Here is a 24,648-nt window from a genome sequence, read left to right as displayed (position 1 = left end):
TACACACTTATGTTTGTGTTTAGAAGATAAAATATGTCTCGCTGTCTAAATGCATTTCAAGTGGTCATTTTAATAAAATATGACATCACACTACCCGTTTTTCGTACAACTGTAAACAAAACAAAAAACAACACAATTATTTAAAGAAACAAAGAAAATGCTGTTTGAGACTTTTTCTTTGGTAGGTTTTGAAATTTGGGTAACAAGAAATGTAAGCTGTTTCCCTCCTCTTGCTATAAAGGTAGTACATCCAGTGGTTTTCAACGTAATGCCCTAGTAGCACTTTTTTTTAGTTTTTGGAACCTAACCTCATCAGCTTGATGACATCTGCTCCTTCTTCTGAATTATTTTGTGGCTTACAGAAATGTTTTTGAGGTTTCTTTCTGATAGTTTTTTGTTTTTTTTCCACAAAAGTGGAAACACTTTTGCTAGCAGTAAGAAGCCAGGAAGGCTTTCTCTCCCCAGCTCTACGCGGAAAGCGCGGCCGACCTCTTCCTCTCTCTCCGCCCTTCTTGATGTCATCGCGCCGTTTGCGATAACCCAGCAGTTGATTAACCAGCGTCATCCTGCGTGTGAACCACACTTCCTGCTCAAACCACGCACCAATAGTACTGACGTTATCCGGAGAACTCACTTATGAACAGAGCCTGTCTTTTTTTTTTCACAGTTTATTGTTGTTGTTTTATCATTTTTGCTTTTCTTTTTTTTTACAAACAGAAATTATCTTTGAAGACAAAAGACATTCAGATTAACCCATTCTTCATTCAAATGTGAAACATCTGTGATACAAAATACAGTTTTAGAAGCTTATCTACATTTTGCTCCCTGAGTTTTTTCATACAAAGAGTTGTAATAGTGTCCACTAGCAATATATATATGTATGTATATATATATACCAAAAAAAAAATACTATTTACAAGAGGTTTGTTAATTTAAAAAAAAAGAAACTCACAGGTTCTTATCCTTGCTGGCATTTAGTTGTCAGAGAATGGATTGAAGCCAGTAAGCTTACCCTTACAAAAAATAGCAATACTGACTATTTTGTAATAATTAAAATAGCCCCCATATCTTGGATAAGGCTTAAAGTTAACATTTTAATTTTTGCTGGGTTCTACAAAAAAAAAAAAAAAAAAAGATAATACTCAGTTTTACAATGGAATTGCATAGTTTGGACTAAAATTAGCTCCAGTCACTGACTAGCAAGGATAAACATTTGACCCAACAAGAAAACAATTCTTCTGTAAATATATCTTATTATACTTTTGGTTCTGACTTAAGTATCGAACACTTGGCTCATTGGTGGGAGTTTGCAGGATTAAGATGGAGTCAGGCGAGCCCTTTTTGGGTCCAGTCTGGCGCTAAGACAAGCTAAGCTAACAGAGCCTAGTCTAACCAAGTGCTAGTCACATCCTGGATCTAAGGATGGATTTCATATTCATCTCATTACAAAGCAAAAGTGCGTTTTACACTTTTCTTTTAAGGCACGAGTCTTTTCTCTTTTTTTCCTCCAGTACAATCACCTCCGCTGTCAGTTTCAATTCCCTAAAACGAATAATGTGTGGTAAAAATAAAACAGCGCAGTAATTTGTGGTGTTATCCCACCGACTGAACTAATATTCACTCACATGTAAAAGACACAGAACTGACCACAGGGTAAACAGCCGCTAAGTATTCAGCTTATGTACAATGCTGTCCATGTTTTGTCCCTGGGATTTTGCAGCACTTGTTTTGCTTTCTTAAATGCTTTTGGTTGCTTTCTGAGGTCTTTGACAGTCACTCAAACCGATCGCGGCTCACTCCTGCGCTGTGGGCGTGCGTGATGGCTCTTGGATAGTCCTCGGTGGCGTTTATATGCTCCGTAACTGCGGGATGCTCGTAGCCGCGGTAGTAGTGGCCGCTAGTCTGCTGAGCGTAGTACAGGAACTGCCTGGCGAATAGCGGTTCCACCTGAAACACCGAGAGCAGAAAAACACTTCAGTATGACAACGTTTTACACCTGCGGCCCGGGAATCCTTTAAATTATTCTATTTAGCATATCATGAATTTTAACACCGTAAACTGAAAGCTACACCAAGATAAAAGTCAGAGATAAGTTTGTATATTTGACTAGACTCAACCCAAGTTAAACTTTCCTGTCAATTACAATTCAAACATTTGTAACAGATAAAGCTGCTAAAGGTAATTTTTGTCTAAATGTATTTTTTTTTATTTGGTAAAAACTGTCTCTATGTCCTGGCATGAAAATTTAAGCTCCTTGGCTCCTCCCAGTGGTCATACTGCTATTTGCAGAAATATACCGCTCCCGGTCAGAAACAACCAATCAAGGCCAGGAATAATGTCTGGCTCTGATTGGTTGTAACAGTGTCAAAACTGCCCATTTCTGGAGTGGCACTGGTTCAGAAAATGGTTAAGCGTTGGAGCAGTACTGTTGGCTCTGCTGTGGGGGAGGAGCTGGAGGGAGGACTGCAGTGCAGCAGAGAGCAAAGGGGAGGGACCTGTACATTTTCAGCCAATTGGTTTTCTCAAAACTCCTTACTGCAGCTTTAAATGCAATTTCTTTCTTTTTTTTATAGTCTGGTTCTCTGTGGACTGTAACGTTTATCTTTCTTTCTGCTAGCTTTGCACTGGTCGCTCACATGAAGACTGCCTTTGTTGATTAAAAATATATATTTTTTTAAAGTTCCAATATTTTCTGCAACTAACAAGGTTCATCTTGACTCTGTTACTATTAAACTTGCATAAAGAAAAGTGATTTTTTAAGTTTTTTTTTAATGCCAAAAACACAAGAAGTTGGTGGAAAAGCCAGAGAATGGCTAGCCATGCTAGAAATGATCTTCCTTTGCATTTTCACTCAGCTTTAACCTTTTATTGCCCTCATGTCAGCGCAGATGGGTTCTGGCATGTGTTTGTTTTTCTTTTTTGCCTTTTAAAGGAGCAATAAGCAAAATTTCATTATTTTAGTAGAACAAAAAAATAGTGACGTGAAGAGCTAGCGGTATCGTTTCAGATTGAATATGGTGTGACGTCATACACCATCTCTCCATGCTGTTCTCCAGTCTCCTGTTTATGCCGGGCCGGCCGGCCGTGTCTGTCCACGTGAACAGCTGCTACTCAGGGCTTAGCCCCCGCCATGCCCATAAAATACCCCGTCAGAGCGGTGTAGCGCAAGAGCAGAATGACAGAGAGTACGTCCAACGGATCAAAATGTTCTCTTGCTAACAGCAGGGTATGAGTTACTTACTTCTTCACTAGACATGTTCCTCTGAAAGGTTTTGCTGTTTTTGATGTTTATCCTTGGCAGATACGTGTATGTGAGGTGACTTATCAGAGGGGCAGTAGAAGGGTGAGGGGGCGAGGTTGCAGCTAGAGTGGAGCTATAGAGAGGCGTGGCTTGCCACACATCTTGTTTTGTTCTACAGACCGTGCTCAACAGCACACCTAGTGGTGAGATTTTGCTTATTGCCCCTTAAGCTATTAATCCACAAATAAAAACACAGAACGAATTACTGCCAGATACTGAAAGCTGGCATTTTACTTAAACAGGCCATGAGCACTTTCCTGTTGCCCTTTTTTGACAATTCTACACTCATGGAACCAAACTTAATCCAGCTGACCTATGTTTAATTTTGATAATAAGATGGTTAGTGTTAGTGTCACTCTCACCCACTGGTTAGCCTTTTCTGTATTGACAAAGGTGTTATCTTTTCTGAGGTGAGTGAAAGTTATTCAAAATGGAAAAGAAATTGAGAGAAATGTGGGGAAATTCCAATTTGTTGTTGATTTAATGTGTATTTTACCAACATGGCCTCTTTAAACCAAAGGCTCTGTGCAACTTATATATATATATATATATATATATTCGTTTGGGTGTATAGCTTCTTAAATAACATGATATAATCCATCAGCTTTCAGTTTATACTGCCTCAGAAATCAAAGATGTGAAAAGTAATCCAGGAACCAGGCTGATGACGATTCTCAGAAACTATTAGGAATCTAAATTTAGTTTTGAACCAAAGCGTGCATCTTGACAATGAAGAAGTTCCTGCAGACTTTCAAATCCTATTTTTCAGTTTTGGTGCTGAACTTAAAAGTTTTTTTTTTTGTTTTTTTTTTAAACCTTTCATATTGAAAGCTTTCATTTTGGTCATACAGTCCACCAACAGATATTTCCACAGAACTGGAGAGGAGGCATCGATAGACTTATTAAAAATGAGGCCTTGCAATCACCTGGACTGTGAGGGTCCGCCTTTGTCTCTGAGGATCCAGACACTCGTCTCCGAAACTCAGCAGGACCTGGAAGCGACTTAGAGGCCGACCGTGGAGCCCGTAATTCTGGATCTCTGTTGGGAAACAAGGCAAGTTCACATGATCATGAGCTCTGATTTCTAAAGTAGATGTGAACAGGCAAATGATTTCAGCAGAATTTCTCTTGAAGTGGCATGACATTTTGGAGTGAATCGAATGGAAAGTCCTGGTCACACTATGTATGCAAATACAATTAGCTGTCAGTCACAGCTGGGGCTGTCGGTGCATGTGGGTGGGGATAAATGTGGTGCTGTAAAAAGTCATGTGACTAACAGCTAATTATGAAAAACCTCTCTAAGAAGGTCACCACAGCCCTTCTTAGATACTACAAAGGGGCCTTTCCAGTAAATGAGCTGGAACTTTGGTTCTCTTTTCAACGCCACAGTCAAAATTGTCCTTTTTAATTTGGTATGGGCAGACGGCTTCTGACTGTTCTGTTAAAATCTGAGATGGTGTGGGTTTTCAGCCAAGTTTTCTATCCAACAGTGGGTTAAAACTGTGCAAAACAATATTTTTTCTTTCTTTAATATTTTAAGTCTTCGTTAGAATATTTGGGTTTATTGAAATAGATTTTTTTTTTAAAGTGCATTTATAATTATCTCTTTGCGAAGTCTCACCTGAAAGGTAGTCCTGCGTGTGAAGAAGTTTACAGATGATATCCTTGTCCAGCTTGTTGGGCTTGTCTCCATACGGCGAAGGTCCTCCCTGCCAGTACACCCTACTCTGACACATCCTGCGGGCGTAGAGTCCGTCGGCGCCCATCCACAGCAAGACCCCGCTTTCCAGGCCGGACGGCGGACTCGGCGGGCATTCGTCTGTCCTCCTTTGGCCCGAGAGGGTATCCACGGGCAGCTGCACCACGTCGGGACCGCCCGCCGACATGTAGGGCTTCTCCTGGGGGGTCGGGGTGATGTGGCAGCCCTCCGGACTGGAGGTGGTCACCTCCCTCACCAGGGTGTCGCGTACGTATATCGACACATGGAGGCGGAAGTCTGTTCGAGGAAAGAAAATGGACAGAAGGTTAACAAACACGGCCTTGTTTAGACTTGCTCGTGGCTCTGTCACTTACGCAACCAGATTTAAAACTGTATTTGGATAAAGACTGCTTGAAATATTTATTGAGAATACTCTCTCGTGTAGAAACAGTATGTATCCAGGTAAAAGGATTCCGTTTTTGTACTGCAAGATTTGTCTCATACTTCAGATCTTAGATACCCTGTTTTCACACTTGTGGCCTTCATCAGTGGAAGGCCTTTATAAAAGATGGCCTGACTTGTTCATTTATTAAGGTTTGATCTGGTGTGTTTGAAAAGTCAACCAGGGAACCTTTAAATGAAGTCATGTTTATTGGTGCATCTCTATTAACTGATCGGCTGGATCGTGTTTTCTTGTAGGGTTTATACTAAGAACGTGTTCACATACGTTCTCCCTGAAGAAACATATTTCTTTAAATGTTTATTAAACGGATGCTCAGTCGTTTGTTGCTGTAGTATTTTTGGTCCAATCTCTAATGCCTTAGATTGGTGGGTATGATTAACTTAGTTTTTTATTTTGGGTGCACCAAACAGATGACAGGAGTTTTGTGCAGACAAGGCTTTAATGAGGGCTTTAATGAGGGAAGTATTTAAATGCATTCACTTGAAATTGTAAAAGAGTCATAGCTGATGTTGAATTTGGATCTATGATTTCGTGGCGTGAGAAGGGAAATGGGGAACGGAAAGTGTATCGTGTGCACCTGAGAGGGCCTCTGCTGATCTGATGCTGGCGTCCAGTGGGAAAGGCGAAGGCTGACTGTCTGCGGGGCCGTAGGAATAAATGGAAGCTCTGAGCTGGTATCCTGCACAGAAACAGGAACAGAGTCAAGCTTGTCACGCAAAGAGACAATGCAAAATGGATAGGGCTCATGCAGCAGCGGTAGATCTGAGCAACGTACCGTTCTCCATGGCTGAGGTCTGCCATGACAGGCTCCGTGGGGGACAGGGGCACTGATTGAAGGACAGCTCGGGTAGGGATGGCTGCTCTGGGCAGTAATCCCTCCAGCTGCATTCAGGACTCGGCATGTACTGTGGGATCTGTAGACAAATATGTTTATCCAGTTTTATTTTTATAATAAATGGCATTTTAAAGCAATAAAAAAAGCTCATATAACAAAAAAAAATCGGTGTAATAACTCATTTAGTACATGTTTTGCAGGGAAAATAAGTATGCAAAGGTTGATAGAACTTATACAATTTCTTTCCTCACTGTTATTTAAAGTGCATTACCGTGTCAAATGTTTGTTCAGCATCATTCAACACATAAAACCGTTTTTTTTCTCTCTCTCTCTCTCAGTTCATTCATGCATGCACAACATCGTATGGTTCATTCAGCAGCCTGCGCTGTCTCTCTCAGGACCCGCCCCGCTCATTTGTATGCCTATGTTAATTACCTGCGTTTGCACGGCGGGGTAGGGGTGATGCATCTGATAGCTGACTGGGCTCAGAGGACTGTCCTCCTGCCTGGGCCCTGCGCGCAAGACAGAAAAGGTTCAACATGGATCACCCTTTCCCGGTGAAACCCACGCAACTGACATTCACGTTAAAGGGGTTGCTGTGGCCACTGACTTTTCTTTGCGCCCTCCGGGATGATGCGGTACACTTTGTAAGGGTCCGAGATGTCCAGCTGGCTCCTCTCCACCAGCTCCTCAAAGTCGTTGCTCTTGTTGAGAGCGCAGCGCAGGCGCGTCTTCCAGGTCGGGGGGTCCGGCTTGTCGATCCCCTCCCGAAACTTGCCCTTGAACAGCGCCCAAGCCTGCAGACAGGTCGCAGGGGGAGAACATTGTAGAAACAATTAATAATAATTAATAAACAGTTAATATTTACGCTTAATCAGTCAGATCTCATATGGGTTAAGTGTTCAGGGATGAGTTTGTGGAGTGTGCTATTAACGGGCAATCTTTAAAAAAATAAATTTAAAACATTTATTTATTTATTTAGACTTGATTTATTTATCTTTATTCATTTATTTTACAATTAACCCACCTGTATTAGGACTACAGTCAAACAGGAAAGTTTCCTAGGAAATATTTCTATAATGTCGGTTATAAATTAGAGTTGCCTGACTTGTGAGATGCTCTAAAATATTTGTTAGGAATTAGGGAAACTGAGTTGGATCAAACTGAATTGAATTTTGCAAATTTTCTGCCTGCTGCAAACATGTTTAAGTCTGTAATTTCTGGAGGAAATAAAATCATAAACACTCTGCAGATCAACTGCAAATAGCCGTGCGTCCGTGTTGCTCACTAAACAATAACTTAATTTTGAAGAAACGAGCGTTCTGCCGCCGGTTTACAAGGGTTGCTTCAGTCTGTAGCCCAAAATATTCACATAAATTGTCGGCTTAAATTCTCATCCATGCCCACCGTGCCTTACCTTGAAAAGCGCGGCATCCTCGTCCCGGTTGTAGTCCTGCTTCCCGGCGTGTTTCCACGGTATCCTAAAGATGGTCTTCTCGTCGTTCTCCCACACCAGGCCGGGATACTTCCCACAGTCCACCTGCTCGATGAGCCACTGGCGCAGCTTCCCGTTGCCGCTGCTCCCGGAGCCTCCGTAATCCACTTCGGAGTTCATCTCTCTGAGCAAAGATTAAAAAAAAAACCAACAACTCCGTTTACAGGTCCTGTGCCAAATGTGATCTGATGTGTAGGCTGTGAAAGCACAAAATCAAGAGTTGTAAAAGTGAAGAAAAAAAAAAGATCGCTAAACGTGGACTCCCACGCAAGACCAGCTCTACTCTGGTTTTTACGCGCCCTGGATGCGAATCGAAGCCGTCTTACCTGCGAAACCCGAAACCCGTCAAGTTTTGAAATCTGTCAGTCTCAGAAAGCCTTCACCATTTCGGCGGGCCCGCTTAAATCCTCGCAGCGTGAAACGAGCAGCGGGAGGGCGGAGACAAGAACCACGAGGAGGATGCTGAGGAGGAGGAGGAGGAGGAGGAGGCGGTGGTGGAGGAGGAGGAGGGCGCACCTGCCGCGATGCGCCTCCCGCCGCCGGCGCTGCTGCTGCTGCGCTGCGCTGTGCTCCTGCGAAGCTTATCAGCGCGCACACAGCGGCCGATCTCCAGTAAGACAGCAGGGGAAACCCTGCCGGCGTCAGCCAGAAGTGTCACACACCCGCACGGGTGGAAAGTCAGAGGACGGAGACGAAAACAATTCTTTGAAATGATAAAGCTTTACGAAAAGAAGTAGCTGCAGAGTGGTCCTGCAGGAGAAATGATGCGCAGAAAGAAAGAACAATGGTTTATTCCCGGTGGGAGATTAGCCAGAACGACCGATGTTGTAGACTACGCCGATTAGATCGGGTTATTGAATAGAATTATAAGAAAGACGCCAGCTCTGAACCATGATGATTAATGTAATCAATACAAAGACAAAAACAGTAGTAAAAGTATTTTTCCACGACAGTAGGACTCGAAAACAGAGAAACCGCGTGTGAATTTTGGATAAGGTAAACACAGAAATTTGAGCTGATATAGCTTGTTGTGATTATTATTACTTGGTTTGGACGGATATTGATCACACAATTCTTGTTTTTTGTGTTTTCAATATTTGCATTTTATCTTATTTCTCATTTCCGATGTTTATTCCAAAACTCCAATAAAAAATGTCATTAATTTTATACTCACCACCCTTCGTTTTTTCTACAAACTGTATTGCAAGAGGCAAACGTTTTAATGTTGGGGGACTTCTGAGCAAATTTGCGCACGTGTAAGCATCTTTTACAAAGATATTTATGTTTTCATATCAGCTCCTCTTAAAGCAAGAACAGCACACACGTGAAATGACTCAAATGTGTTTTCAGAAACAGAACAAATTTAAAAGTTTATGGACAGGCTTTTGTTACCATTGTTGAGCCTTAAAAAATAGAAGTAGAAGTACATGTTATTCAGCTCAAAAATGGGTTTTAATAACCATATTAATAACTATCCAAACTCAGTCTACTGATTCATGAAACTTTAAAACAGAAATAGATGAAATTACTGCAAATACAGAACACATATTGCTTTGAGATCTGCTGTGAACTTCCCCTGAAGCCTACATTCCACAAATAAAATTACTGAGTTCAATAGTTTCACAGGTGGAGATTTTAAATAAAACACAAGAGTTAAGAAAATTAAACTTTTTCATATGAAATGAACATTTTTAAAGGATTTGTAATCCCTAATCAAAGCAAGTTAAATTTTGGGTTAGAATTATATAATTTAAGCCGTTTTTAAAAGAAGTGATGTTAGGACCATGCCTTGTTTGATAAAACATGAGTAATCCTCGCACAGCCCCTCAAACCTGTCTTTTATTTATAGCTTCAGCTGAGGTTTTACCAATATTTTGGATATGCTCTAAAGGCCAATGCAAAGTACATCATTGTGAAATAGAAGTGAAAGGATACACAGTTTTTTAAAAATAAATTATCTGGAAAGTGTAGCATTTATTATTCTCTTTCCACCTTTACTCTGATCTCCCTACATAAATCCTTGTGCAACAACTCGGGATGAAATTCCAGTGACAGAAGACACCAAATTAGGAATCAGAGTCCACCTGAGGGCAATATAATCTCAGTATGAATCCACCTGATCTGTGACTTCAGGCCTCAGAGGAAAACATTAGTGGACAAACTGCATCAAAGAACACAGCAGACTGGTCAATGTTAAAGTTGCAGAGAAGTTTAATGCAGAGTTAGATTTTAAACCAATATTCCAAGATTTGAACACGTCATGGAGCACTGATTAATTTATCACTTGGAACTAGAAAATAACATGGCTCAAATGGAAACCCTCTGAGACATAGTCGTATCTGACAGGCTGGACAAGGAGAGCAGAGAAGGAGCCCTGGGAGGCAAATCTGTTGATGGGACAACTATTATTCTTTTCTGCAAGAAGGTCTTTGTTGAGCTGTAAGAAGTTCTTGTTTGTCTGAAGGAAAATCTGTCCCAGGCTCCAGAAACACATAAGACCGGAGACGCAGCCCGGAACAGACAGTGGGAGCTACAATGGAATGTTTTACATTAAAGATGGTTAAATTGTTAGGATGGCCTAGTCAAAGTCCAGAAAAAAAAATCAGAATCTGTTGCATGGCTTGAATGTTGGATGTTCAGAGTCAAGAGTCCACATAAGATCAGCTAATTTGCTAAGAACAATGGGTTTTAATCCCAGTCTTCTGATGTTCAAAGCTGGCTGAGATATAACCCGAAAGAAGCAAAATGTGCTTCTACAAAGTAATGACTCAGGAGGGATGAAAAAATATGTATGCAACACTTCTTAGATTCTTTTCTAAAAAAAACAAAATAAAATAAAAAAATAAGATCCATGCATAGTCTTTCCTTCCACTTCACAATTCTCTATTTCTATGTGTTGATCAATAACAGAGTCTCAGTAAAAGAAAAAAAAAATTGTGGGTGTAACCTAACAGAAAAAAATTCCTAAGGTTTAAGGGGTTACAGATACTTTTATAAGGCACAGTAAAAAAAAAAAAAAAAAAAAAAAGCAAAAACACTATTGTGCTTCTTAAGCCAAATCTGAATGAATCTGCTGGAAATTAACCCATCACTCACTCAGCGGGTTTCATCTGCAAAGCTTGAAAACACGCTCCTCTTGGAAGAAATTTGACATTGACAGAGGTTTAACTACGCCTTATGCAATCCTGTGTAGCTTTTACGCAGATGCCACTCTCAGCTGAACCTAAGACAATACGAATAAATTCAAAGGGTATCAGTAATAGTGCAAGTCATAAAAAAAAAAAAAAAACACACACCTTGTGATATTTTTTACTGGGAAACATGTAGCTCTTTAGTTTCTACTCTCTACATAGAAACTAATACTCAAATTCAAGTTCAAGACACAGCATAACATAACTGACAGGGGGAGTGTACGCTGCTAAATGTGTGCTCGCACTCAGGAGTTCATGTACATACTTCCTTGGGATCACGCTTGGCTGCCCTTGCATGTTGTTTTGACAGTTAGAGGCCGCGACATGACATGACAACAGAGGTATGAAATCCCCCGGCCGTTCTACAAACCAATCATCGATTCACAGGAACTGCCGGATGAATGTTCCCGCTGATTCGATCCCGACAGCCTTCAGATTCTCGGGGGTCAGGGAGGCGAGAGCCGGACCATCATTCCTTCAGGTGGGACTCGTTCCCAGAGCTGTGGGAACGTTGTTCGGTGCAGAGCTGCTGCCGACGCTGTTGCCAGATTTTCTCTTTAAAAGATTCTGAACCTCCTCGTCGTCATTAAAGGAGCTCGTCTTGTACTTCTCCGTCCACCAGGCTCGATACTGAAAGGAGGGGACAAAGAGCTTTAATGTGTTATGAAAAAGTCACCCTGATTTCTTTGTATTTTTTATTTTTTATCTTTTTGCATTTGATCTTTTCAAGTGGGCTTGGTCAGTAGTTCTCTTGTCTTTCCGAAGCTCGCACTGCTGAAGAATGCTTGGTGGTTTTAGCTGTGAGAAAACAGCTGACAGACGGTCAATACAAAGGCTTGCATCCCAACCTCTGTTCTTCCCATCACAACTAGTATAATATACTAAAGTAGTAGAGATGTAGTTAGATGGAAGCATAAAGATTTGACTCTTTACTCAACAAACACCTTCACAGAATAAGTCATTCCAGTGCCTTCGTTGAAGATTGTCATGACATTTAGAAAATGTAAACACCTAGTTTGGATTCTAACAGCATACGAGTTAGCTGAGGCAGGTTTACCGTCGTGTTGCATCACTATTATCTTTATGCTTTTTGTTCTTAACATGGTTTAAAACGTGGCGGCTGCTGTATCTGTTGTCTATTCCATTCAATGAAGATATGCTGTACGTTGTCCAGTTTTAAACAACCTTTTTCTGCTCTAGCCAGTGGTTTGTCATTGATCCAAAGCAACAATTTGGTTTATATCTGGCAGTAAAGCGTTATGAACAGTTTAAATGTTTATGCTGCTTTTAAAAAGGAAGCTGATTGACAGTGGAGTAAAAGACTTCTTGAACCACAAAACAGTCCCACAGCATGAGGCTACCACCGACCTGCTTGATGGTTTGAAGGCCTCAAAGTGAGAAAAATAACTAAAAATTAGTCTTGCTTGACTAATTCTGAAGGGAAAATGTTCTCCAAAAGGCGTTTGGCTTGTCCATATCAAGTCTTCTTCTGCATCCTGGTACATTGGTGACACATTTAAACACCTTGTACTTGGGTATACTTGTTTGAACTGAGGATTTTGGATTCATGAGGTTGCTTAAAAATGACTTATTGAGAGTTTTATGTGAGTCAAGAATCAAGAATGTTTTATTTGTCACCGCAGCAAAATTTCTCTTTGGCTACTCCGGTTCACATTATAGTCCACATTACACATAAGGAAGGCAAAAGAAACTGAGGTACACCAACCAGCCACTTCTTAGTTGAAAAATGTAAAGTGTTAGCTTTACAGAGACACCACGCTTTTACCTCTAATCCAAAGAGTTCAAGAGAAGCATCTAATTTAATTTGGGTATATTAATTTTAGCCGTTTTTCGAATTTTGAGAGCACCATTAAACCAGTTTGCCCATTTTCTCCTGATATCAAAGCATCTTCCTCTACACGACTGCAGCGCATGCTGAATTTTCTCTGTTTTAGACCCTGGTCTAAAGGGACGATCGTTTGTGAGAACCTTGGTGGGTCTGTTTCTGAAATACTCGGAGCAGCCAGCCTGGAAGCAACATTCATGCTGCATTCAAAGTCACTTGAATCCCCTTTCTTCCACATCCTGTACTTTGTTGAAACTTTAGGAAGTCATCTTCACCACCTCCACGTCCCTAAAATACACTAAGCTGCTGCCATGTGGTTTTTCTCATAGCTTTACGTGTTAACAAGCCTTTCAGCTGGTCTACCTAATAAAGAGACCCATGAGTGCATTTTAATCAATACACAATATCAATAAAATCAAACTCACGTACCTGATTCTTGTTTTTCAAAATACACTTTGTAGTTTTACAAAGGAACAAAAAAACACAATCTGTTCTATTAGGTCTTTCAAAACCAAAAAATTAAAGATGACATTTGTGTCCAATATAAACGTTATGTAAACTTGTGACTGAAACTATAGTAGACTCCCTTGTCAACGGATGCATTGTATCAGTGAGACTAGATATGGCATAGTTCTTAGCGACCACACTGTCTATTAATTGCAGACGTCCTGGCGTAATTTCTCTGCAGTTTTGATGCCGTTTAACAAAAAAAGGTTATCTGTGCCAGCAGACAGAGGAAAACATGAGGGGTAAAAAAAAAAACTCAATCACACATGAATAAATAGCTTAAAAGTCATGGTTTTAATTTTGGCCTTCATTCTCTGAAAACATCCTAAACTCCCTGAATCTGCCCATGGTTTTGTGCACTATAGAAGCCAAAAAAGCAGGATTATTGAAGCGACCATCACAACTGACATTTTAACCTATCGTACTGCTTGACGACTCTCTCAGAGGGTTTGCAATAACAAAGGGTGACCCAATTTCTGTGAAAAATGAGTGTTTGGTAAAGATTCCTTTGACACTCAACCTTCACCTTTCACAAGCGATCATAAAAGACTTTCAGAGCAGCGTTAGTTTTACTTTCCGTCTTTGACTTTTCCACTGTGCTGCCAACAAGTATGTTGACAGGCGAAGGAACTGGAAACCATTGAATTTTATCCCCTTTGTTTGTCAAGAAACTGTTTAGAGAAACCAAAAATAGAAGTTTCGCTCTGTTTTTCTGACTTTCCAATAATAAAGGGTTTCTACACCTTATTCAAGAAATTTCTACTGTGAGCTTTAAAACATTGATCCTGCAAAGCCCAAGGAAGGAAGGACACAAGGAAAGTAGGGATAAAAGGAAAGAAATCAACTGCAAATACAAGTGTCTCCATCTTCCTTATTTCTATCCCAATACGTATTATGATCGACAGAAGTCAAATTACTTTTCTAATCGTCTGAGAACCCTCTGAATAATATTGGAAATCAGAAAAAAAAATGTTGAAAGGAAATGTTCATATAACTGTAGCTTAATACAACAACTAACCTCTGCCAGCTCTGTGTTTTCAAACTCCTCCAGCTGCCGCAGGAAGCCCAGGTTGGGACCGGCGCACGGCCGGGCGGCCCTGATGGCCGCCAGGGACTCCACCCACCCTCGTCCGGTCACCGTCATGATGTAAGCCACCACCAGGGTGACGCTGCGGGACACTCCTGCCACGCTGACAAGCACAGACCCTCGCAGTTAGTGATCCAGCCCCAATTCGGAGTCTCTGCTTTAGTGTACAAAAGAAGTGAAACCCACTCCTGGAGCTGTGGTTAAATGTCTGCTGTTGCCTGTTTGATATGAGACAAGATGAAAGGTGAGGGCATTTTCTATGAAAGTTTTTAACTGAACAGTCTGAGAGTCGGGTCTTTTTTGGTGTGGCTGAAATTGAGACCTGGACTAATAAAATATGAGAATTTTCAGTCATTGTGAGGTGAACTTTGCTTAAACAGGGAAGTCGAGCTGACTGTTTCTGACACCGTCACTCTGAAGTGTTTCTCTTTTTATCCCAAGCAGTCAGCTGTTTCACAATCATGCAAAGTTCCAGTGTTTTGAAGTCTTTACACATCGGCTGCCTTTTTAACTCTGATGTTGTTCAAATGGGTGGGACATGACAAAAAAGCAGAATCTGAAAGGGATTTCTGTAAAAAACAAACCAAAAAAAAACAAAAAAGAATCCAACACAAACCTAGCATGAGACATAATTCATGCTTAAGTTGTCAGCCAAACTCAATAAATGGCTTTACACAGTGGGATTCTGGCTCAGATTAGTCTTTTTAGGACATAAAATGTAAACTAATCTATTATGTCATCACTTTGTAAAGGTATTCATGCTCTGAACTTGAACTTCAGTGTATGTTATCCCGCTTTTTTTCACGAAAGTACAATCACAAAGTAATGCATCTGTGTGAAATGTGAGAAAAGGATGCACGGTTTGCAGAATTTGTAACTTATGAAAATCTGAAAAGTGTGGCATGCATTTGTGGGTTTGTTTTGGGGGGGAGGGAGGTGAATTTGACTATCAGCTAAGCACATCTATAGGCTGAAAAAGTGTGTCTATAAAATTGGATGGAGATGGTCTGAACAAACAAAATGTCCAAGTCTTGCTATAGATTCTCAGCTGGATATCATGCCACACATGGATATCTATTATCTGCACTGTCCCACTGTGGCTCTAGCTCTGTGTTTAGTGTTTTTGACCTCCTGGAAGGTAAGAACAGGGTTTTATCTTCACCTAACCACAGAGCTTCCCTGTCTCTGCTGTAGAAAAGCATTCCCATAGCAGGCTGCAGGCACCACCATGTTTCACAGTAGGGAGCATGTACACTATTAATTCTTAAAATAATTGGACTATTTACTAAATTGTAAATAGTCTAAAGGCAAGTTGCACAGGATATATATATATATATATATATATATATATATATATATATATATATATATATATATATATATATATATATATATATATATATATATATATATATATGTATTGCCTTTGTTATATATATTCCTTTGCAACTGATTGTCTTCAATTTAGAAAAAGCTAAAATATACAAGGTGTTTTGAGTCATTTCACAAGTTTGTGTTTGATACACAATCCCACATACTTTTGAGTCATAGTTTTGATGTTTTCTTCAATGTAGGGAAAAGCCATTGAATGATAAAGGTGAGTCCAAACTTTATTGATTATTGATTAATTTTATGATTTTTAATTATTTACACTTATTATTATAATTTTGTCATTCAAACCTTGCTTTCGTCAAAGAATCCTCCATTTGCAGCAGTTGCAGCACCGAAGACCTTTGGCAGGCTAGCTGTCTTTCAGTTTGCTGAGGTAATCTGAGGAAACTTCACCCCCATGCTTTTTCAACCACGGGCAATTCATACGGTCAAGCTGCTGCTACAACATCTCTATAAGGCTGAGATCTAGTTACTGTGCTAGCCACTCCATTATAGAAGGAATATCATACTGACCATGCCTAGACTGTAATGTGCTACAAAATTATGCTATTCCTTAAAAGTATAAGGACATTTCTAAGTGACCCCAAACTTGGGGTCACTTATATATATTTGCTGTATATATATATATATATATATATATATATATATATATATATATATATATATATATATATATATATATATATATATATATATATATATATATATAGAGAGAGAGAGAGAGAGAGAGAGAGAGAGAGAGAGAGATAGATAGATACATAGATTAATATTTTACTGTGTAAAATACAGTAGTATACATCATTTCTGAAAACCGGTCCTCACCAGTGAACAAGGCAGCCCTCTCCTTTCATCCGGCTCTCATGGATAAACGCGATGCTCTCTCTGAAGTACTGAATCCTGGTGAAAGCATCACGTTAAGCAGCGCGTCATTAAAACACAGAGCAGGGCTAAGACAACCAAAGTGAACATGTTAGCAACAGATCAAATGAACATCTATCAGTAGGAAAAAAGATGGAGTTGTAAATGAGAATCACTGCAGCATACATGTACGAAATGTCAGAATCTGGTCTGGTTTACGTACTCACAGGTTTTGCTTTGAGTGGTCAGCAGCGGGTATACAGAGATAGGTCATGTCCTGCACAGTCAAGAGGAAACGGCTTAAATCAGAGACGCTCAAATGAAGTTACCCCCATTATTTTGTGAACACCAACTTCTTTGCAAAAGAAAAAAGTTAAATACATTAATGCCTCTTTAGCGTTCTGTACTTTGAGGTCACTTGTATGCAAATGTAGTGGATATAACACACTTCCTGTTTCTTCATGAGACTTACCCTGAAACCTTGCAGTCCCTGCCCTGTGAACAAGGTAGATCACGACATAATGTGTGTGTGTGTGTGTGTGTGTGTGTGTGTGTGTGTGTGTGTTTTTACTGTTCTTTGCACCTGGCAGCTGATAGTACACGAACTGGACAGAAACCACCTCATCCTGCTATGACTGCACCCCGTGCAAAAACCCCTGAGTCCTCAGGGACAGCGCAAACTCTGGAAGCGCTCCAGACACTTTTCATAACCATTAGCGAAAACATATCAGCGGGCTAAGCGACACTTATTTAAATTCTGACCCTCTGGGTCTGTAAAGAGTTGCTGAGAAGACCTCATGTCTTTGCACAGGCCATCTTAAAGGTAATCACCGTCATCACTCACTAATTTTATACCCCGACTGTGAGAACCTATACAATCCTGACAAACACGCATGCCCATAACCGATTTCTATGCACACAAAATAGGATTTTTTGCCAGGATTTCATTAATTAAATATCATTGCATCATTCTATTCTGCAGTATGGTAACCATAACCACATCTCTTCACCGTAAATGTCACATCTGACCTCAGAGACTTAGTAGTTGCAAATTTTACCTTCCTCTCTCAGGAACCATGATGTTGTCTTCCAAGAAATCAATCAGTCAGCAGTTTGACTGTTGGGTATGCAAATAAGTCGTCCCATCTGGCCACTCTGTCTAAAACCGACCTGAGTCATCTTCAATCACAGGCTTAAAAAAAAAAAAAAAAAAAAAGCCGCGTCGTGCATTTTATTGTGGGCCAAACTCTGAGATTAGGTCTTGCATTAGGGATCAGTAAAAGTATAGAAAGTACTGTATGTGTGAGGGCCGAGACATGATATGAGGCCCAAAACCTTTGAAAAGTTTTGGTGGTTGACCAGTTTGGGTAGTGATACTGTGTAATATAATGAAACATTCTGGCATGGATGGAGAAAGTGTACAGAAAACTCGGTGCACCTTTCTCGATCGCTTTCAGCAACGAAAGGATGAAAGTTGTGAAAGCGGACACCGGGGATGTCAGGAAGATTTTCAACAATGTTTCCAATCAATTGTTTTACCTCAAATACAACATACTCTCTATCTCACTCTCTCTTTTTAATCCAATTTGTTTCTCACATTTAATCAAATATGATAAATAAAATGCACCTCCAGGCCGTTCTAAAGGCCCCTAGTGAAAACCCATGAACCATTTTTTTTATCCAGTTCTACGTTCAAGAGTTTTTGGACTTGAACTAAAAGCATCCTACGAGGAAAATATAACATCAAACAGCAGCTGCATCAGCCATAGCGCATTTTTACACTCCGTCTGCCTCCCTGCTGACCGGAAAACGCTGTGTTCAGTGAAACCTGGTGAATTCCAGGTCTTATGACTGTCACGTAATTGAAAACATGAACATCTGTCTATTTCAGATGCCTTTGATAGCACTTTAGTTGAATATTCTTATCTTACTAATGATCTTACATAATAAGTTATGTTTAAGGAAGTGATTCCTCAGTGGGTGGAAAGTGTAATGTAGATAAAACCAAGGAGCCTTAGCTTACGATTGTATAATTTTACTCATTATTTGAAAATTCGGAACCTACTTTTCACTTATAAAGGTATCCAGAGACAGCTGTAGAACTCTGAAGCCACACAGCAGCTCCGCAGAGATTTCACACTTTCACAATGAGTACTGATCAGTGGAGACGCCGAAGGGGGGGTGGGGGGAGAGAACTGAATTCATAGGACATTATGTACTCTACAGGTGGGTCAAGGTTTGGGTTATGTGGTCGTAAAGGCTTATAAAAGATGGCCGGTTTGAAGCGTCCTCACCTCCAGGACGGGTGCAGCTGTGTCATGGATGGAGAGGATGTGGGTGATGTTGTGCTGCGCCAGCAGCTCCCGGTCTCGTGCATCTGTGGATTGCACATTGAAGAAAGATCTTGAAATTTAAAATATATTCGGCATCCAATCACAAACGTTAGAATGGAGGCTGCAACCTAAATAAAGCATTCTCTGCCCAACAACACCCCCCCTCCCTCGACGTCTTCCAAGCAAATATGGCCGTATGGTTTAAAAGTTTTGCTCTTCTTTTGAACTGAAAGAAAAACCGGAAAACCAGTGTTTCTAAAACAGTCCAACAGCTTGGCCCAAAAGCAAGAAACAGTAATTGTTTTAATCAAATTTTGTTCTTTAAAAGGAAGCCAAATGTTTTCCACGATGGACAGATGTGCTTTGAGCATTTTTTTTCTCATGCTTTGCAAGTGTGCAGGATGCTGTTATTGCCACCCAAAGACGACCTAGAAAAGCCTTCACTGAGCCCTCCTACATGGCATGCTCAAGTCACCCTTTACAACCTTAAACTGTACAGGTTATGACTTAATATACATAATAAATGGTGCAACAATATAAAAGAGCATACCAATCACCAAAGTGTTTGCACAAGAAATACAATCTTGAGTCCCTTTCTACAGACATTAAAGAATTAAACATACTTTGGGGGTATAATGCAACAGAAATCAGCACTAAAGCCGTTGACAAAGGGCTAATAACTGTAATAAAAGTCAAAAAGCCCAAAAAAGAACAAAACTGTTCATTAAATGTGACTAGAATCTGATACTGTAAGACTAAAAGTTCTTTAACTTCTATACACAGATCATCTGTGATGTTTTTGTCATCTTTTTGAGAGGCCATATTGGTAACATGGGCCCAGGTGTCTCCCCTCACCATAAATGTGACCTTACATATTAATTGAAGGCTCATGCTCTAACTCTTTAAACTAACATGTTAAACATAGCTTTTTTTTTATGGATGGGAAAAATGGAAAATTATCTCCCCTCTCTTCTCTCAGATCATCCTACAGTTAAGATCTCCTCAATTTTATGTGACTGCCAATATGAAAATCTTTTAAGGCAAAAACATTTAATTTGTTAGACATATGTTAGAAATCAGTTTATTTTGGGGAATTTATCATGCAGACAAGCCAACTTACCATTACCTTAGTAACTGATGTAGTTAGCTTAACAGAACAACTACAGTGATAGTGCTTATTTAATTAAATATGGAGAGAATTGTAAAGAAACGCAATAAATATTGCATTTGTTTGAAACCACTTCACCTTGACCCTTCCGCAAGATCCCTAAAGTGGTTGAATGCAAGAAGAGAATCAGAAATATTGTTGATTTTAAGCATTAATCATGACTAATAGGCTCACTCTACCACACGGAAAATATGTAGAGTTTTGAAATCCATTCTCAAATTGTTATTTTCCAGAGTTCACATGAGATGTTTAGTTCTTTGATTGATTGATTGATTGATTGATTGATGAAATTAAATTGATTGATTTGAAAGGTTTCAGGCCTACTGCAACCTTTACAGGATTTGATTAGAGCTATTTTAGAACTTTGTGTATCATTTATTTGTTTTAACCAACTTTTTGGTTTGCAACAGTTTAGTTGGATTTTGGAAAACCAAGATAAATCAATAAAAAATATTAGCGTTTGTAATTAATCTATGTCATTTGTTTCACTTGGTGAATTGTGTTACTGAATACATGACCTGAACATGAGTGCACATTGTAAAAATTTGAGGCATGCTTTGATACCCTTTATGTTACTCTGAAAATTGTCTGAACTCGACTCCCTTTAATGTCCCAATCCTATTAAGAACTGAGAAAGATTGTAAAACATATAAATCGGAAAAGTGGTAACAGAGTTCAAGAAGAGAGTAAGTATTTTTAGGTATCTCTGATTTTAAACGTTATCCATGAGCAGAATTAGATGGCAAAATATATTGTTTTATTTCCTCCGTATTAGTTCCCAAATTATATTTCTCAGAATAGGTTTGATTTTTAACAGCAGTCAGAGAAACTGTTACAGAACGTTGTTAATGGATTTCATTTATTTGATACAACTTTCATTTTTTCTCTTTACTCAGACAAAGTACAGAAATGAGAGATCCGGTTTTGAGGTGACTGCTGGCTTCATGCCTGGTGGCGGACGGCAACCTTCAGAACACCCAAGATTGTTGGGTGTGGACTACAGCCAGTTTACAGTTGTTTTGGATATGAGTTCTTACATTATTTGGCATTTTATCTGCTTTCCACAGGTTGGCCTGCCCTTGGTTTCACAACCTGATTGGTTTCAAGACACTTGGCATTCGAACCGCTTGCTTTAGGATTTTGGTTTTTGTTTCTAAACTCTGGAACCGCAATCTATCACCGAGCTACCAGTATTTAAGATCACAGTTAAAGACACATCTGTACAGACAGGCATTTGATGCATAGTTAGGTGTAGGTGTGGTTATGTGGCACTTATCTACATTTTATCCAGATAATATATTTAAATTTATTTGCATATATTTCCTTTTCAAATCTTGTTATATCTTTTTAGGTATTTTATTGTCTTTTTTTAATAGAACACATTATGTTCTATTACTCTAGAGATGTGAAGCAGTTCAAGCACCATCTGGATTGTTGAAAAGTGCCATATAAACTTGATTGATTGATCGATTGATTGGTTGATTGATTGATTGATTGATTGATTGATTGATTGATTGATTGATTGATTGATTTAGGTTCAGATAATATGGAAATCCACCAATTAGCAGCCCAGTTATTTTGTTTTTGAGGGAACTCCCGATTCATGGGCTTTATGTGCAGCACGAAGACGTCGGAAAAAGACGTCAGATATCCAAATCAAGAGCTTCATCAACTCAATGCAGTTCTATGGATTTATTTAACTCGCTTCAGAGAATACACCATGTTTGAAATTCAGCTCTAATTCAGTATTTTTATGTTGCCCTCTACTCAACCAAATATCAAGTTTCATCTCGATGTGATTGGTCTGCCATTAAAATAACAAGAGGAAACTTGAAAGGTTTAGATGTAAAATTCTTAAAGCCTTCCTTTCTAAAAAATAACCCCCAAAAAAACACCCTAAACATGGTGAAGTCCTGACAGAAACTTCCATCTAAAATATAGTAGTTGTGAGACTGACTCATCAAACTGCGATATACACATTTGAACCTTTTTTGTATAGAGCAGCCTTAAAACATCAGTCCTTTCATACTGTTTCCTTTGTCATGTTGAAAGGTCTTGAAATAGGCTAGGTGACAAACATAAAAGAACATAACATAAAAAGGTGTCGCTAACATGAAAGCTATTATGTTTCCCATTTGACACCGTTTTTCAGAACAGGTCACATTTACAAAAATTCCTCCACATATTTTTTTGCTGCTGCCTACGTGTTTATGGTTCAACACGTGCATTATTTATATATTTATATATATATATTACAAAAAAAAGCAACCTCATGCTTTGGTTTGCTGTTTTGTGGAAACATTTGGAATATAGCTCACATCAGGGACACCCCCACAGCGTGGGGCATCCCCTCCCACGCCTACGCTCATCGCAGTCACAACACTTGTCAAGATTTATGTTCCCCCGGCAGCTGCACACCTCAAACGCACAGGAAAAACTTCAGAAAAGACAAAAACAGGAGTGCAAAAGCTTTTTTTTTTCTCTTTTTTTTTTCATGTCAAAATGCAGCACTTCAATCGCTCAGCTTCACACAGCGACATCTCTGCTCTATAGAAACCAAGCTCAGTGTAGCAATTCACCACATGCTTCTCCATATGAGGAACTGAAACGTGCTTTACTACGTTATCCTGAAAATGATGAAGAAAAAAAAAACCTGAATCCTTTCATCACTGACATGATGGCTTACCTTTAATGTTGCCAAGATAGAGATCTGGCAGGATCTAAAACGGGTGAGGAAACGGAGGTGAGCGGACGACGTACAAGAGATTTAGGAGATTTACTCATTCTTCAGGGTACTTTACCTTATTTATTCCATTACCCATCTCTGAACCAACGTCTTACGCTAGTAACTTCAAGTGTCCGACAATTTTTAGGCCCTTATGTCCAAATTCTTGCCTCTGGGAGAAAGTCCCGATGCTCTACAGCAGCATTGCTCTCAAATGGCGAGCTGCGTCGCATCGTCCTCCAACCATCCTTGATGACTTCTTGAGGGTCAACCGAAATATCACAAAGCTTTTGACACGTCCACAGCTCATGCTCCCGAGGGATCTTTCGCGGCGAGCATGTCGATTAGCATTACATAATGTCACCTTAGTAGTGGTGCACACTGCCTGGATGTTTATATTTAGATCAGGTTGTGTCACGGGATCGTGCACAGACGCATACCAGCCAGACAAAGATGGTCGCGGGCCAGGAGAAACAGGAGAACATGTCAGGGTGACGTCTGGTTGTCACCATGAGCTGAGCTGCTCGGCCATACAAGGAGCACTTCTCAATCAGGCTCAAAATACCTGCAGTAAATCACATTTTTAAACTGGTCGTGCTTGACTTAGAAAGAGGAATTCCTGCATTTGCCTTCTATTGTGGCGTTTTTTTTACTTGTCAACCACAATTTGTTTCAGATTAAAGATACTTTTACATCTACGATATTCTCTTTGAAGGTCCATAAAAAAAAAAAAGGTTGTACCAATTCATTCATCCAGTAGATGCGCTGGACTAGGAGCTCCAACATGTTTTAAAATATTACAGGATATTAAGAGAAAGCATCAAATCGCTACTCCGAGCTGGATTCTGAGGCTTGTTTTGTCTCGACAACCAAGATTTAACCGTTTTAACTTTAATTTCTGGCCCTCATCCGCTCGCTCGTTGAAGACACTTTAGGTTTTGCATTTCCAGTAAATCTGGCTACACCTTCGACGCATCGCTCAGAGGCAACCGGGGTATTTTTAGCCCGGCTTTTTGTCTTGTGTTCCTGTATGTGGTTCAGTGCATGGCACAGCTCAGACTCATTAACAAGCACAGGAGTGCAGAGGCGTTTACAAAAACCGGGGAGGCCTCGAACAGCTCATCAGGACCGACGAGTCAGACGTAAACAGACAGCCCTTTGTTGAGGTTTATATTAAAAAAAAAACTTTCTTTAGTTCATCACAGGAAACATTCTTATGTTTGATGACAGTTTACAGCAATGTACCACACTTTATAGTTATAGCTCTTTTGTTGAGAGTGTTATCCATCCAGGCCAATAAACTCCCAAAGTTCAAGGAGTATTTGTTTTAAAGACTATATATATATATATATATATATATATATATATATATATGTGTGTGTGTGTGTGTGTGTGTGCAATAATTAAACAAGAAAATAAAAAATGCAGCCCTCCTTATGCTCTAGTAGAGAAAGGCTATATAAATTATCCAACAACTCTAGTATAAAAACATATTTTAAACAAGCGCTGTTTATTTTTGGTAAAGTCTTGCACAGACATCTATGGCGCAAATATTATTTAAAATTTTTCCAGGTTTGCTTACCTTAACCTTCAATAAAATTTTGTTTAATTAATTTTGCTGGGGGACAAAAAACAACAACTTTTGTTTCAGATGATCGTTAAGGTGAAATAACATCTGTCACCCACTGGTTGGTATTTTCTGTCAAATATTCAAATAAATGTAGAAATTAGAGTATTGGACTCATAGA

The 24,648-nt window shown here is 39.6% G+C and overlaps 2 protein-coding genes and 1 long non-coding RNA gene across 5 annotated transcripts; 1 reads left to right on the top strand and 2 right to left on the bottom strand.

Annotated features, from left to right (window-relative positions):
• Nucleotides 1–742: 742 nt before the first annotated feature.
• On the bottom strand, nt 743–8,992 carry LOC105932850 (interferon regulatory factor 4). The gene is made up of 9 exons (XM_021321323.2): nt 8,120–8,992; nt 7,716–7,917; nt 6,909–7,095; nt 6,734–6,810; nt 6,239–6,377; nt 6,041–6,142; nt 4,923–5,297; nt 4,228–4,340; nt 743–1,947 (listed from the first exon to the last, which is right to left on the bottom strand). Exons 2-9 carry the CDS (start codon nt 7,911–7,913, stop codon nt 1,774–1,776), a joined length of 1,365 nt encoding a protein of 454 aa, XP_021176998.2. The 5' UTR covers nt 7,914–7,917; nt 8,120–8,992; the 3' UTR covers nt 743–1,773.
• Nucleotides 8,993–9,980: 988 nt separating this feature from the next.
• On the bottom strand, nt 9,981–23,277 carry LOC105932859 (dual specificity protein phosphatase 22-B). Of its 3 annotated transcripts, none has more exons than XM_012872156.3 (7): nt 22,977–23,267; nt 22,862–22,895; nt 18,969–19,051; nt 16,902–16,951; nt 16,639–16,713; nt 14,356–14,527; nt 9,981–11,614 (listed from the first exon to the last, which is right to left on the bottom strand). In XM_012872156.3, exons 1-7 carry the CDS (start codon nt 22,995–22,997, stop codon nt 11,462–11,464), a joined length of 588 nt encoding a protein of 195 aa, XP_012727610.2. In that variant the 5' UTR covers nt 22,998–23,267; the 3' UTR covers nt 9,981–11,461. The 3 variants fall into 3 exon arrangements, with proteins under 3 accessions (XP_012727610.2, XP_035990147.1, XP_035990146.1); XM_036134253.1 differs by having other exon boundaries at nt 11,527–11,614; nt 14,356–14,642; nt 22,977–23,277; XM_036134254.1 differs by lacking the exon at nt 16,902–16,951 and having other exon boundaries at nt 22,977–23,270.
• LOC118561985 lies at nt 11,683–14,298 on the top strand. Its single transcript, XR_004930416.1, has 2 exons — nt 11,683–12,556; nt 12,971–14,298. It is a non-coding gene; the product is annotated as an uncharacterized LOC118561985 (long non-coding RNA).
• Nucleotides 23,278–24,648: the final 1,371 nt, after the last annotated feature.

Source organism: Fundulus heteroclitus, unplaced genomic scaffold (genome assembly GCF_011125445.2).
Source record: "Fundulus heteroclitus isolate FHET01 unplaced genomic scaffold, MU-UCD_Fhet_4.1 scaffold_78, whole genome shotgun sequence".
NCBI classification, from domain to species: domain Eukaryota; kingdom Metazoa; phylum Chordata; class Actinopteri; order Cyprinodontiformes; family Fundulidae; genus Fundulus; species Fundulus heteroclitus.
Note: the sequence above shows the minus strand (reverse complement) of the source record. Positions and strands in the feature narration are given on the sequence as shown.